General features: G+C 42.9%; 1 protein-coding gene across 1 annotated transcript in view; it reads right to left on the minus strand.

Annotated features, from left to right (window-relative positions):
- Positions 1 to 2,066: 2,066 nt before the first annotated feature.
- The window catches only part of LOC138487687 (nicotinamide N-methyltransferase-like), a 41,150-nt gene continuing 27,093 nt past the window's right edge, over positions 2,067 to 16,123 (minus strand). Inside the window, exon 3 of the mRNA XM_069614212.1 lies at positions 2,067 to 4,861. Within this exon, the coding sequence (XP_069470313.1) occupies positions 4,426 to 4,861 (436 nt within the window). The 3' untranslated portion in view covers positions 2,067 to 4,425. The remainder of the gene's footprint in view (positions 4,862 to 16,123) is intronic.

Consider the following 16,123-nt stretch of genomic DNA (forward strand, 5'->3'; position numbering starts at 1 on the left):
CTTCCAGGCGGTGAGGACCAGTGGCTCCACAGTCCTCCTCTAGTCGCCAGGGACTCCTGGCGGTGTTGTGACAGCAGTCTCTGCATACTGACCCTCAGGTCATTCCACCGCTTGCAGCAGTCCTATAGGTTGCGGGGTACACTTGCCACAGCAGGCTCCTTCTGGCTGATGGTGGTGTGTAGTCATTTTTTCGAGAAAAAAAATGTCGAAAGACAATAATGTCGAAAAATCAATGTAGGAAAAAAAAAGTCAAATTCCTTTTTTTTAAATTATATATTTATTTTGGGGTCCGGGAATGAAAAAAAGGGGTAAAATAAAAAAAAGGGGAGTGAGGGGGGGACCCCCCCTTTCGAATAAAAAAGTCATTAAAATTTTTTTTGAAAAAACGACTATGAACCGCTGATGGCATGCCAGATGGATGTCCTGCGCTGTCCTGTGGTCTTACACTGGTGACTGTCATATAGTTCTTTTCAGTGGACAATGAACTCATCTGTGAGGACCACCAGCTCCCCTCAGTAAACTATGGTTATCACAGATGATTTTCAGCCACTTTGCCTTTGGTCCTCTTCTGAGACATTTTGGCTTCTTTCCTTGTCCGGATGGCTGTAGGAAATGGAGTTATTTGATGGAATGTGTTTTTAAAAATGACCACCGCATTGATTTCTGTTTCGGCGGTAACACAATTCCCTATTAGCACCAGGAACCCAAATGGTGGCGCTGTTTGTATCGATGCTTCAACAGTAACCCTTTTTTCAGTGCTGTTTCTGCCAGGCGGTAATAGTGGTACCTCTGGAGTGGGGCACGTGTTCACACCAGGTTGTAATGTGGCGCTAATACTGCAGCACAACCCGAAAGCAATGCTATTTCTGCTCAGAAGAAATTGTGCCGGATCACTGCCCAACTCGTGATGAGGCCCACCGTCCACTTTTCCATCAATGTAGCATAAAAGTGAAGAGTAACGGTGATTTTGCCTATGTTTTACATTTTTCACTACGTGTTGGAAAACGTGCACTGAGGGACCTTTTTTGCACTTCATTGCAAATAGAAATGGCCCCCTCCATAGAGTAAACAATTAAAACCATAACGTCTCCCTTCACGTCTTTGAATCCATTGACTTTTTGTTCCTGACATAATGTGGTGGACTTCCCGGTCAGACGACAAGACGCACAATTGCAAAAGCAGTAACTTCCACGTGCAGGTGGCAGGCCACACAGCATGGTCCAAAGTAATTTAGTTAATCCACAGAACCTATATAGTGTTGCATTGATACGTAGCCTGTGGTGGCACTGTGTCTCCACCTCTTGCTTTCCCTCTTCAGGGCGGAGATGACAACGTTCACATCTGGGTGCCATTAGAGTGCCTTGGGCTGGCAGGCTTATTATAGACATACTTGGGTACAGAAGGTCTGATACTGAGATGCAACTCTGTAGCTCGCATAATAAGGAGGTCGAGGCGCATGTTCATCTTTAGAAGTTTGAATAAGAGAATACAATCCTAGATGGACTGGACGTCTTTGGAAATAGGCACAGGGTTAAATATTCTATGACCATGTGTGGTGCCTGAGGTCAATGTTCTTCTATGTGATGATCCTGAGCGTAGCCTAACTGTAACCCTCGTACCTCTTAAAAGTTTGAGATTTTCTTTAAACTCTGTATATGCTAAGGGTTTGGTTTTCACATAGTTATAGATGATTACGTTTACTCATGTTTAGTTTCTATAGTTACAGAGAGGAGGAGATAGACCTATAAGGCTGTGTTTGAAAGAAGGGCATGAAATGTCAATAAGGTTCTAATAATAGAGCTGAGGATGGAAAGGACCTTAGTGAAGGGCCTCTAGGTTTTAATAGTGGTATAGACATTTGAGGAAATAGCCACAGATCTCTGTGCCATTGCCCTGGAGCTCTAAGCAATGTGGCAGGAGCAGAGACTTAGCCTGCAGCAGTACAATTGTGGATCATGGGTTAATGTTGGTGATGTTGAATTTGAAAAGTTGTCTGACTTCACTTTGTAAAATGTTTACATTCTGGAGACACGTTGCCCTAAAATAAAAATATCACACCACTTACATGATTTCAATTATTTATTACGATTATTTGCAAAGCGAAGTTAACACACACTGTTGCTATACATACAGAGTAATCTGAAGGTTCATGATGGTCCCTGAAGTGACATTTGTCTTGCACTTTATATCGAATAGACATATTGTTATCATAAAGCAGAGGCTATGACAATTATCACTTACTTTAGCCCCATAAACATACTCTGATTAAACACTGAGCTGCATTTTGTAATTGTGTACTAGTTCTGTTAGAGAACCACAAGCAACCTGGGCATCTCTGCGTAGACTAGAAAAGCCATCACCAACCTAAGCAACACGAACCACAGCCTAAATCTGTATTTTGTTGTAGATGACATTTACATTTGCAATCAGTAATTATTTTCCTGCAGCGCTGGGCAAAGGCTGCCACATGCCAGGTGTGTAAAATGGGGCATTCATTTTTCTTATGTGGCTCACATGAGTACCAGTGAGATTGTAAATGTTACCATAGTGACAGTGAATGGTACCCCTGAAATTCCACTTAGTCTGGGGTAGAGCAATTCACATGTAAAGCGTGTATCCTCTATTAACACTTACATGAGTACAAATGTATTTGGTCTTATTATAGTAGGGGAGAGTTCATGGAATATGTGTACATCTAAAAGGCTTGAGAGCACCTCCCTTATAATGTTTGAAAGTCAAGTGAAATGTAAACCTCTAGCTCTGCACTGTGGGAGCAAGGCTGGATCGAGAAAATAGAAAGACCAAAAATGAACATCGACTATATGCATATGCTGGAATAGGGCTGAGAGCTCCGAGTGTCATACCTACTAAAGGTTCCACGCCAAAAGATGAGAAATCGCTTTATGAGATTCTGCTTAAATATTCTTCCCACAAAACAAATCACAGTGACCTACAAGAAGGGAGATGGAAACTGCTTCTGCAGGTTCTGCCAGAAGGCGGAAGTGGTGGAGACCTTACAACACATCACACTGTTCTGCCCGAGCCTAACTAATAAGCAAACTTTCTACATAGGCAAATTCATCGGCAGATTCCCCTCCTACGGATCAGACGATTGGTGGAGATTGTTGTTGGTGGGTGAAAATACACACATAGCATTTGCCCTTATGAAATTATTTGGGGACATTTTATATACTAACTAAAACCAGGCATGTTGGGGAAGTGGAACGTTTGTTTTTCTTTGATTTTTATAAATGATTTCTGATTATGGAATATTTGTTATTGTGAGCAATTGTAATGAAAGAGAGAGGTTTGCAATAAACCAAGTGTCTAAATAATATTAAAAAAAAATCAATTCAATTAAAATAAAAAGCTTGCAATACTTTGCAGGGTCATTTAAGTTTCAAGATTTCAGTATTTAATGTTACCCCTTCTGTTGACTGTAATACCATAAGGGGAGTTAAAAGACTGATTACATGAAAACCTTTGAGCTAGGTCAAATTAATAGAGGCAGGGTTCATGGCAGGCAATCACTCCACAGAGGCGATTGGGGCTGGGGGAGGATCAGTGTCAAATCAAGCACAGATGATGCAACCCTTCATATATCTGAGGTTGCTTAAATGAGTCCATCAAGATTTTTAATATACCAAAGAAATAGTGCATTGTGGGTATGTGCGCATTAGGAAGTATGTAGCACAAGCCTAGCGGGTACACATTGGAGTGTTCTACAGAGAGGAAGGTATAGCAGAATGAAGAGGCAGATCAAGGTGCAGTGGGTTGTGGTAACAGTGGTGTAGGGAGAAGTGTCTCAGAATCATGAGTCTTCAATTAACAGTGGGGGAAGGCAATAGTGATAGAGTCAGCTTGTACCTTTGAAAGGTCTACAGATCTAGAACAGAGCCAATCAAATGTGAGCCATTTATCCTTCAGAGGTTACTTACACGAGTACTTACGAAGTTAGTAATATTACAATAGCGATTGTTTATGGCTGGCAGTAAGACTGCATCTGTGAAAGCCCAGTATGTGAAAGTATGAATACCTGAAAGAAATGTGTTGCTTGGAATTTGGTTCAATGTGCCTAGTAGAGACTATTGAGATGAGATGAGGAACCTTTCTGATTGTGCTTGACAGGAAGACATCTATTTGTAATTAAGGATCGTAGAATGAAATAGGGAGAGGAAAGTCTGAAAATAAGGACCTACTTCTGAACCCTGGGGTTACACACTGCAACTAGTGACTTCCATTTGAAATCTTTTTATAGCCCAATCATGGTTGCAAAGCTTATTTTTAAATTATATCTGTTTTCACTCATTTACTTCCAAAACACAAACTGCTATATCCTTGAGGGAAAATTAGTAAAGGGAATGAATCTAACACATGACCTGGCTCCCAGAGTTCTCTTTTACGGAAGTACACTTTATCAGATGTCTAACCCTCAGTTTCTTTGCGTGCATATAACATCATGAAAGCCGTGTAATCATTCACATCGAACAACTCTTCACATTTCCGTGGCAACACGGTTAGTTCTTCAATACAATAACCAATATCGGTAACAGCTTTCCGCAGAAAACCCTCATCAAGACACAGGTGAGGAAATTTGAACTTGCCAAACATGTAAAATGTGGTTTCCTTGAGAACAATCATGATTAGAGCCCCCCCAGGTTTTAACAGTGATGAGATATTTTTCAGGGCACTGCAGAAGCCCTCTTTGGTTAGGGTATGGACCTCTATACAGTGTGTGAGGAACAGGCAATCCACTTGGGGCAGGACTATGGGAGCGATTGGGTTATGTTTGATGACATTATACTTGAGTGCTTTTTTCATCTTGCTTCGTATCATGCTTTGCTTCTCCATCCATGTTTCCCTGCAATAAAAGACACATATATCATGAATTGGATATATTCAATGAGACCTGCTGTTTTCAACTTCAGCCAACATCATGCTTGCTATGCATACAAAGCGTCATGAGAGGTTTCATAATTTGCAAGGATTCATAATGACCCTGTATGCAAGGTTTCACAATGCCCCCTTAAGTACCTCCCAGCATTCCATTGTTATTGGATAATTAAATGGAAAAATCTGTCTTCTCTCATGAAGCTAATGCTAACCATATATCAATTCATTGTGACCCCCCCCCCCACCGACCAGTCTCTCACTAAACATGTTGGTATTGATTTTGCTTTTTGTATTGGTTATTTCCTAAAGTATTAAAATTCATCTTGATGCATATATTGTAATGCCTGATTACTTATGAGTACTTGTCATTACACTGAGTTATACTCCTCCTCATCCCAGTCATTAAATAATTAAAGGGATTCACGGCTAGAGAGATGCACTTAGTCCTCCCGCCCCCTCATTTTCTCTCCTGAGGATGTATGAATAAAAAAAAGAGCCCTCCAAAATGGTATTCTGAGAAGTGGCACAGAGTCACTCAAGCCTCATATTCGGGGCATTAGCATTTCCTATCTGGCAGGGCGGATAGCTCAGGGGAAACACGTTTGTGTTGTGAGCAAGACAACGCAGATCAGTACAGGTTTGCATCCCAGTCCCACACTTACAGGCTGGACTCTGGGATTAAGCACGTTGTAAAACATGAATGAACTAATATATATTCTGGAAGGGCCAGGAGGATAGCTTAGCAGCAATGCAATCGTCTTGGAATCAAGACAATGCCGAGCAACATGCTTTCAATTCCTGGTCCTCTGCTTAGAGGCTGGACTCTTTGATAAGGAGCAATATAAAAAGCCAATTTAATTTGTTTTTCTACATTTTAGTCCTTAATTAATGAAGGCACAGCAAGTAGTATCAAATGGAAGTCATCCTCCAAACCAATCAGAATGCCTAGAATGCAGTGCATACAGAGGTAATTTAACCCCAGGTTGGGCAACCATAACAGTAACAGCCCACCACACGATTTGGACACTAGCAAAGTACAAAGCCACCCTAACAAGCGTGGCTTTGTCATTAGTGAGAGGGTCATCCCACCCCTAGGGCGATATCCCCATTGGTACCCACTAAAAATAACATACAGGTAGGGGCTGCTGACTCTTTGGAAAAAAGAACGATAAGTAGAACTTGCCTTCGTTATTCCAGAAGTTGTGCTATAATTCTGAAATGTGTTTTCTGTGCTGATGACTATGACATCATTATTAATTAGCACAGACTTCTGTAAGTTTACCTTTGTTTACAGGAGTTCCAGAACTGTTGCCCCACATTCCAATCTGATGATCTGCTTCCCAAAGAACACACGTCAATGTAAAGATGTTACATGTATACATGTTATGTCTTTATACAAATAAGTGAAAGCATTTTATATTATTCATAATGCATTTGGACTTTGTATGTAACACATCTCTTTCCCTTTAATATTGCAACCAACCCAACAACCAGAAGTGTGGATCGAGGAGATGGTAGCCTTGATGCCTGCCTGGAGGGTTCTAGATGCTAGGCTATGAGGGTTACTTGCTTGATCTATGGCTGATGGATTGGTTATCATAAAAGGGAATAATAACGAGATAAGAGAGATCATTTAAACAAATTAAAGTGTAGAGTAATGTTTTCAGTTGTGGCATAGAGCGAGGAGACAGTGGATTATTTAATCTCATTCCTAGATTCCTCAAAGACATGAAGTCAGAAGGCAAACAGGTCCACATTAATAAAGTTGGCAATTTGAATTTATGATAGTGCTGAGTTCTGTAATATTCCAGAAGCAGACAGGAAAAAAACTGTTCCTAGAAATACAGTTGTAAACACTGTAATTCAAAGCATCGCATCGAGAGGTTATAAGCCATTTAAAAGACACATTCAGAGAAATAGGGCAGAGAATCCCACGTTTAGATAACCAGTGTACGCATTTGGGCAAAATGATGTTATGGTTAATATGGAGAGTTGGAAAATGGTCAATACATTAAGGGTTATCTTAAATTGGAAGAGTGATCACGACCCTCTCCAACCTTTATTGTCTTTAATTAAGTTCGATATCTCAAACAAAATGTCAATAACTTTATCCAGAAATGAGATGAATTGGGATAATGTAATCACCTGCAATAAAATCACTGATGTGTATTTGGCAATTTTTCCCATTCTAGAACAATATTCTAGAACTGATATTAGAGTAACATTCGATAGCATTTGATAGCATATGCACTACACTTACTGAGGTGCTAAAACAGATATTCACTACTAGCTCTAAAGTTATTAGAGAACTTCCACTCAGAAAGCTAGATCAGGAATGTCAACAAAGTAAAACCTATCTTATAGGTATAATTAAACATGTAGAGCAAAGAGGTAGTACAGATGTTAAAGAATTGAGGAAGGATTATAACTGGCATGTGGGAAACCATAAAAAGCGCTAGCACTAATAAAGATACTAGGAAATGTTGGCAAATAGACGCTAATATCTCCGAAGGAAGATACTACTAAAATAGATATTCACATTGCAAAAGAAATGTGGGAGCTGCATTTTTCCGGTCTGTAGAATAAAATATTTTTTCCAAATGATAATGGTTTCTCTGGAAGTAATGGAAAGATATTTAACATGCCTCCTCCTTTGGATATCACCATGACAGAAGTTCATATGACACAGCTTTTTCAGAGCTCTAATGAAGCACCTGGCCTTGATACATTGCCAGCTGAATTATTCCAATCTGAACCTCGACAACTGGATCCCCATTTTATGTAAATTGCATAATGACATTCAGGATTGAAATCAAATTCCCAAATCATGGAAGTATGCTCATTTAATTTTTATTTGATTACAACTCAGACTCCTTAGGCTTCACCATTGCAGAAGCCTGTTCTTTCAGAAACATAGTCAAGAAGGCCTTAATAGCCTAACTCTGAATCTCAAACTTACCAAAAATCAAACCCTTCATCCCGCCGCACGACTTCCAGACAGTAGTGCAGGCCCTGCTGGTCTCGCACATTGATGGGGAAATGCTCTACTGACAGGGCTCCCAGCTCTTCGCTTGGCTCCCCTAAAAGCAGCCAACCACAACGTAGCACATCTTATTACGGGAGCATGGAAATTTGACCAAATCACCCACATCCTACGCAAACTACATTGGCTTCCACTCCAAGCCAGGATACTGTTCAAGACTGCATGTATCATCTACAAATTAGTCATGAGTAGTAGACCAGAGTACCTGGTGGCTAAGCTCCCCATATCTGGTGGCACATGCAGCAAATCGATCAATTGGCTTGAATCACAGTTCGTTCACAAAGAAAGGTGATGCAAACAAGCCTTCTCTTGTCATGCCCCCACAATTCTCCAATTTTGCAAATCTCTCAAAACATGGGTCTTTCAACAACACCTGCACAAGGACTAATTCCAATGGTAGCACATACTGACGCAGTAGACCTCACAGTACTGCGCTACTGTTGTACTCTATTGCATTGTATTTGATTATTTATATAGTGCTCTTTTCCCATTTGTATGGACTCAATGTGCTTTGTGGTTTGAACAACCTTGGTGACCGTAGTCAATGTGCTGGAGGTTCTAAGAGTTTTAAATTTGGAAATGCATGAGTGTATTTCTGCCGGTCTAGGACTTAGGTGGCAGGCTAGGCTTGACTAAACAGCCCAAAAAGGTCAGGCACTTGGGTGGGTGTTGTTGGTGATTTTCGATAGAGTGCTATTGTTGAAAGAGTCGATGTGTGGCCAGCTATACCAAATTTATTTTTGTTGGTAGTCGCTGTATGCTAGTGGCAGAGGTGTTGAGGTACCTCAGGTGTTTCGGTGTGGACGGCTATGTGCGCTGCTAGACCGGATGAGCAGAGCCATAGCTGCATTCTACGGTGCATGGATGTTTGGCCGCAGATGTAGTGTAATGAATATGTGCCATAGGCTTCAATGTTGTTCGGCAGCAGCAATCTTTGTCCAGTACGGATAGCATGGTCTCATTATTCGTGATCTCTCTGCTGCGAGAGTCTGAGCAGCAAGTGCGAGTGAGTATATTGCAGTGCGCCACTGCGAAAGCTGCTGGATTCCCTGGTTTATTTGACAGGAAGGAATGTTGTTAATGGGGTGATAGTTTGTCAGGGTGAGCCGATGTGAATGCTGTCGTTGTTCGTGATGTATTTGGAAAAGGAGTATGTTTATTGTGGTGTGTCTCAGTGAATGCTGCTGTTCTCCAAGCAGTATTAATCATGTAGGAGTGTTGTTTTGCATGGGTGCGACAGTTTGTCAAATCGAGATGCTGCAAATGCATTGTAATTGGTGTAGAGGAATGTTGGAATGTTGGGTTCAGCAGTGTAGTTTTGAGAGGGGAGGATTCAGGAGGATATTGGGAAAAGCCTGGATTTTAGGGCCTTTCTGAATTTCCGGTGATTTTCAGTGTTGCAAATGTGTAGGGGTAGGGAGTTCCAGATAAGTGGTGCTTGGACAGAGAATGAGGATCCGCCCAGCCTGGAGCAGTTGTGAGGTGGGAGCACTGGGCAAAATGCTATGCGAGAACTGAGATTCCTTGAGGGCTGGTAGGGAAACATTTTGTCTCAAAGGAATTCCAGTCCGGTGTTGTGGGTGGTGCGGTTGGTGATGCACATGGCTTTAAAGGTAGTGCATCATCTAATCGGGAGCCAATGGAGGACTTTTCGTGTAGGGCTGATGTGTTCTCTGGTGGGTAGGTTAATGAGCTCGCGTGCTGGCGCATTTTGGATTCTTTGGAGTTTCCTTAGTTGAGATGCTGGAGCACCTAGGTAGAGGCATTTTGCGTAATCTAGGTGGGACGGAATGATGGAGTTGATGGCTGAAAAATGGAGGGGATAGGTGATGTAAGGGAAGATACACCTGAGAATCCATAGATGGAAGAAGCAGGTTTTAGATATGATGGTGGTGTGTTTGGCGAAGGATAAATCTGAGTTAATGTGCATCCAAGTTTTTTTTACCATGTTTGAAATTGTCGGTGTTTGTCCTAGGGATTGAGGCCATGGAATCGGTAGGGGAAGGAGGGCAGTTTTCCAGCAAAATAGGATTTCAGTTTTCTCAGGGTTTAGGATGAGGTGGTTGGTCATCATCCAGTGGTCAATATCCAAGAGGCACGAAAACAGGTCTGGATGTAAGATTGTATGAGTGGATGATAGCGGGCAGGGGTTTTAGGTAGAAATTGAAGATTAGGAGAGATAGGGATGCTCCTTGTGGGACACCTTTTCTTACTGGTTGTGATGTGAATGCGAACTGGTGCAGGAGATCCATGAGAGGGCTGTGTTTCTGATTTCTAGTATTTTTAGCATGTCTACCAGGATAGTATGATCAAGGGTATCGAAGGCTGCAGAGAGGTCCAGTAGGATGAGTACAGCTTAGCCATCTGCGTCGACTGTTCTTTTTGGGTCATCCCAGATGGAAACTAGGGAAGATTCTGTTCCCCTGATTGGGTGATTGTGCAGGGTGTAGGAGGTTGTTGGCTTTGTTGAAATGGCCAAGCTGTTTGTATGCTGCACGGTCCATGAGTTTGGCGATGAGGGTGTAGGAGATTGGCCGGTAGTTCTGGGGAAGCAGTGGGTCGAGTGTCAGTTTTGAGGATTGGTTTGATGTAGGAGGTGTTTAGGGCTTCCGGGAAGGCTCCTGATGTGAGTGAGTGGTTGAGGATTGTGTGTGCAGCACTACCTGCACAGGTAGAGGTTAGGATTTTTTTAAGAAGTGAGGGTGGCCTGGTATAGTCAGGGGAGTCTGTAGGGTGGCTATCTGCTATGAGCGAGAGGAACTCTTGGTGTGTGACTGGAGAGAAAGAGTCGAGGATTTGTATTAAGGGGATTTTGAAGGTCAATCTGTGGACTGGTGGGTGGCGGGGGCATTTAATTTAGAGGTGATGGTGCAGTGTCTGTCATTAGCAACATTGTGGAAGTGCAGTCATAATGTGGAATATGGGATTGGGAGATTGGTGGGGGCTGGCTTGAACATGCAGGGGATTTGAATTCGGATATGATTCTATGTAGTTCCTTGCTCGGGTTTCAAACATTTAGGATTCTTTTCCCATAGAATGTTTTCTTGATTTTCTGATTTCCAGTCTGTATGTTCTGGTTGTTCTTGCTAGGGCGGTGATGCTCTGGGCTGTAGGGCCATCTCTCCAGGTCCGTTCCAGAAAGTGCTTGAGAGTTTTAAGTGATTTCAGTTTGGCAGTGAACCATCTGGGTGTTGGTTCTGATAAATAGTGGAATGGTAGGGGGGTGGTTGATGGTGGTTGTGTGTGGCCTTGAATGACAGCCGCTGTGCTCAGTGGTATGGAGAAGTAAATTGCTGAGTGATCAGTCCATGATGGCGTGCAGGGGGACTGGGTAGATATGGTTGTGGTGCTGAAAATCGCATCAAGGGTCTGACCTCCCGTGTGGGTGGTTGTGTAGATGTATTTTGTCAGGTTGAGTGATTTTAGATTGTCTCTGAGTGATCGTGTCACAGAGTTGGAGGGTGAGTCAAACTATATTTAGAAATTTAAGATGATAAGTGTTGGATGTAGGATGAGGTTGATGGCCAGTGCTTCACCAAGTGTGTCTACAAAGATTTTGTTGTAGCCAGAGGGTCTGCAGATGAGTAGGAAGCTGTAGGAGGTTGAGGGTGAGCGTTGCAGTTTGACGATGAGGGATTCATAGTCTTTGAAGATGGTGGAGGTGTCCTTAATTATTAGTGGGAATTGGTGTTTGTGTAGTATCGCAAGCTCCTCCCCCTTTGCGGTCTGTTCCGGACAGTCAGGTTGTAGTCAGGTGGGAAGGACTTGTGCGTGATGGGCTCATAGTCGGTGGAAAACCAGGTCTCAGTAATGAAAAGGATGTCTGGGATTTCTTCTGTGATGAGGTCAGAGATGTGGAATTTATTTTTGGAAACTCACCTGGCATTGATGAGGATGCAGGATAGTTGGTGGGTAGCCATTGTAGGTTCTGGACGGGTATGTTTGTAGGGGGCTGCAGGGACCGGAATGAGGCTGGGCAACAAGGAAGGTGGGGCACGGTGAGGGGTGGTGGTGCAGTGTGGAGAAAATGGAACAGCGGGAATGGGGGAAGAGGGAATGGGAGAAGAGGGGAATAGAGCTAGGACTGCACCGTGTGCGGTTGGGGAGGTTTGGGTCTTATAGTGTGGTGGCAGTGTTTGCGATCTGGGTTGGAGAATGGATGATGCTAAGAGGGGCATAAGGTGCCTTTAGTCTCAGCCTTTCCTTGACTTTTGGACAGTCCAAGGGGTGTGGTTGAGAGTGGGAGGGGCTATGGAGCTTGGGGTTTGGCCAGAGCTGCTCTTTGCGCGCTAAGCCTGGGGAAGTCCGAGTTGGAGGTGCTTTGTTGTTCAGAGATGGAGTGAGCAGATGGTATGAGTGAGTGGTTGATGGTGGGGGTAGTGTGTGGTGGGTGTTTTATATGGCTTGATGTGCAATGTTCTCTGCTCCCTCTCTCCATCTTGCCGTTATTAACTGCACAGAGTGGGATATAAATGGGGGGATAGCGGGTCGGGGTGAGGTGAGTTGCTCTGGCGAGGAGGAGGGATAGGTGAGGTGTGAGGGTTGCAGGTTGATGGTGTGCAGTGGTGGGGTAGTGGGCTGTGTGTTGGTGGTGGTAGAGTTTGTCTGAGGTGGGTCTCATGGGGCCTACTGGTGCGCCAGCATGCTGCTCTGCTTTGACCAGTGTGTGGCATGGTGTCTGTCTGGTCTATGGCACTTGGTCGGGAAGTTGGGCGAGATTCAGAGGAAAGCTTAGGTTTCACAGAGCAGTTCACAGAGGTATAATATCCTTAGAGTTATGGAATCCCAGATGGATTGCCTTTTAGTCTAAGCTCCACTGGGTGGAAGGCGGTAATCAGTCCGTGCCAAGGTTCATGATTTCTGGCAGTTGTAGAAGGCTTAGGCTTCACAACATGGTAAATGTATAGTGCCTCCTTTATATTTATATTGGCCTAAGCCTAGTCGCTCCACGAGGAAAACCGTGTTGCAAAGTTCTGAATTAGAATTGACTTCAAGCGTCATCTTGGAAAAAGTCCTCCATCTTGGTTCTAATTTCTGCTCACTCTTCGGTAATGATTAGCTATGTTTTCAGCTGCCAGAGCAGAATCGAACCTTTGAGCCTATGTCAACACTGGGGCTGGCAGAGCAGACTATTTGTCCTGTGCAAAATGACCTTGTAGTCAGAATGAACTCTCATTCAAAGTGTTATCTATGTCTACAAAATACATCCTCCCACAAACAGTGATATACAATGCATGCATGTTCTTGAAGGAATCCTGTGTGCATTTCTTGAAATAGAATTTACTTTAAGAAGTTGAAGATCCACACAGCTGACGACAACAAAGTTTGTCAATATGTTTAAGCAACCTTGGAGCTAAAGTGAACTCCAATTTAAAGTGTTTTCTGTATCAATAGCCTCAGCCATATTCAAACATATGAAATGAATGTTAGACAAACTAGAATTGTGTACCTTAACAATAAGCTATTGAATTTGTTTCTTGAAACTAGGGTCAACCTAAGCTGGAGAACTAACAGAACCATTGAATCTTCAAGGATGGGACAACATGTCAAAAGTACAAACCAATATTTTATATTTGTTATGTGAACTGGGCACGAAACCAAATTTGTAACCTATTAGTTTGGAGATGGGCTGAGGTATGACCAGGACTGTGTATACATACTGCATGTTTTGTGATGACCAGTACTCACTCCCCTCACAGTGTTTTCTGGTACACACTGTGAGGTTCTGGGAGCCAGATAGCTATCTGCTTTGATAGTTGAATCTGTACAGAATAAAGTTATTTTTGGTGGTACCAAGCCTCGATATTCCTTGCTTGATCTTACAGGGTGAGACCTATGTTTCATAGAATGGCAGATACAAACTCAATCACATTTGAGACCACTAAATAACAACGCAATTAAATTACAGATTCCTAGACAGCGGGAGAGGCCTATGTTTCAAAAACTGGCAGATATGAACACCCCAGTACCTGAGACTCCTAGACAGCGGAAGAGAGGCCTATGTTTAACACAGTTTCAGGTCTAATAAGCAGTTATGTGGGGGATAAACCTTGATTTGAGGGTCCTGTATAGTGGGAGTGAAGCCCAGGTTTCACAATGCACTTTTGGTATGGGAGAAACACAACTAGATTAGGGAGTTCTGTATAGTGCGAGAGAGGCCTAAGTCTCACAATACAATTTGGGTATGGGAGAAGAGACCTAGATTTCTTTAATAGTCCTGTACAGTGGGAGAGAGGCCTAGGTTTAAAATACAACAGGTTTCACAGTATAATAGGCATATATGGGGGATATACTTGCATTTGAGGACCCTGTATAGTGGGAGAGAGGCCTAGGTTTCACAAAACAGTAGGTTTCACAATATAATAGGCAGATATGGGGGATACACTTAGATTTGGGAGTCCTGTATAGTGAGAGACAGGCTTAGGTTTCAAAATACAATTGTGGTACGGGAGAAACACACCTAGATTTGGGAGTCTTATATAGTGGGAGAGAGGCCTAGGATTCACAAAACAGTAGGTTTCACAATATAAAAGGCAGATATGGGGGTTATACTTACATTTGAGAGACCTCTATAGTGGGAGAGAGCCATAGGTTCCACAGTATGATAGGTTTTTAAAACATTTTGTGTTGACGATGGATTTCCTAGTGCATGTGATGGATGTGATTGGTTGGTGTATTTCTTTACTGGTAGTGCTTCTTTGTGGTGGGTTGAAATGTTGGGTGGTTATTAGTATCAGTGAAAATTGTTCCTACCTCATACGTTGATGCTGGTTGACGGCAGTCTGTTACTCTTTTGGCGCCTCTGGGCAATGCAGCTGACTGCTACTGCTGGTTTGTAGGTGGGATCATGCCTTTTCAACCACCTAGTTGTTGGCTGTTGTTGGGGGGGATGATCAGAGTATGAAACTGCAGGCACTGCTGGTCCTTTCTCTTGAGCTCAGTGCTTTGAGCAAGCTAAGGTGATGGGGCACAGAGCGCCTGTTTGTTTTTTGGTGTCACTGAGGGTTAGTTGGTAGTTTAGGCTTGGCTTATATTAGTGGCTTATATACTATTGGGTGGCCATTTTCCCTGCTGACACTGTCTTGAGCCATCGCTGTAGGAGCCGCCCTTCGCCTTGGGTCCCTGAGTCGCTGGGGCTGCACGTGCAGATGACTGTCCTGCGAGGGTGTGTTAAGCGTGGCAATTAACCAATAATGAGAACAGGGGCAGGAGAGAGGAGGGAACAGGGCTGTGTCCAGAAGCAGGAGCGCGAAGGGAATTTTAACCCTATAAAGCTATCAAATGTTTGTAGTGCCTTAGCAGGCACAGGCTTACCTCACAAAGAAACACCAGCAGAGTGCCAGATCTGCAAGCGTGCATGGCCTAGAGCCTCGCACAATACGGCTTGCGGATTTGCCAATCATCAGAGGGGGGCAGAACTGAGGAGGGAACATGGCTGGGTCCGGAAGTGGGAGAGGGAAGGGGATTTCACAGCGCACAGAGCGCTTCTGAACATTTAACCCTACACAGCTGGCAAATGTTTGTAGTGCCTTAACAGGCACATGCTTTACTCGCAAAGAAACACCAGCAGAATGTTAAAAGATGCCAGTCCAAATGGCTACCCACTCTCTCGCTCCACTGCTCTCAAGCAATAATAAAATAAAATCTACACATTAAAAAAAAAAAATCTACACATTAAAAAAATAAAATCTACAAAAAAGGAGATTGTTTATACAATAAACTATCGACTGATTTCTGTAATTTAGATTAGTCTAAAGAGTTATGGGAAGATACTGCTCAAATGTTTAGAAGATTGGTTCTCAACTAACCAAGAGTTATCTGATTTACAAGCAAGATTCAGAGCTCGCAACAGCACAATTGACCAGGTTTTTCCGATTATCACTACTGCAACAAACAATTCACCATTCCAGTAGTCATCCTTTATACTTGATTCTCATAGATATTCTGCTTTTGATTCAGTCCCCAGAAGAGGATTTTGGACTGCTTTCAATATTGTAGATGCTATCACAAATATTATCACCACTATAGCTAATATTTACTTTGACAAAATGCGGAAGTACTATAACTCGTGTGTGCAGCCTTCCTCTTTTTTTGCTATTAGTTTACACACGCCTAGCACGGTGGCTCGATAATGTGGGTTGCACCCCACTCAGAAATATCAACAAATCAAACAATTGAAGGACTAAC

The sequence above is a fragment of the Ambystoma mexicanum genome, chromosome 9 (assembly GCF_040938575.1).
Source record: "Ambystoma mexicanum isolate Mex_15411 chromosome 9, UKY_AmexF1_1, whole genome shotgun sequence".
Taxonomy (NCBI): Eukaryota; Metazoa; Chordata; class Amphibia; order Caudata; family Ambystomatidae; genus Ambystoma; species Ambystoma mexicanum.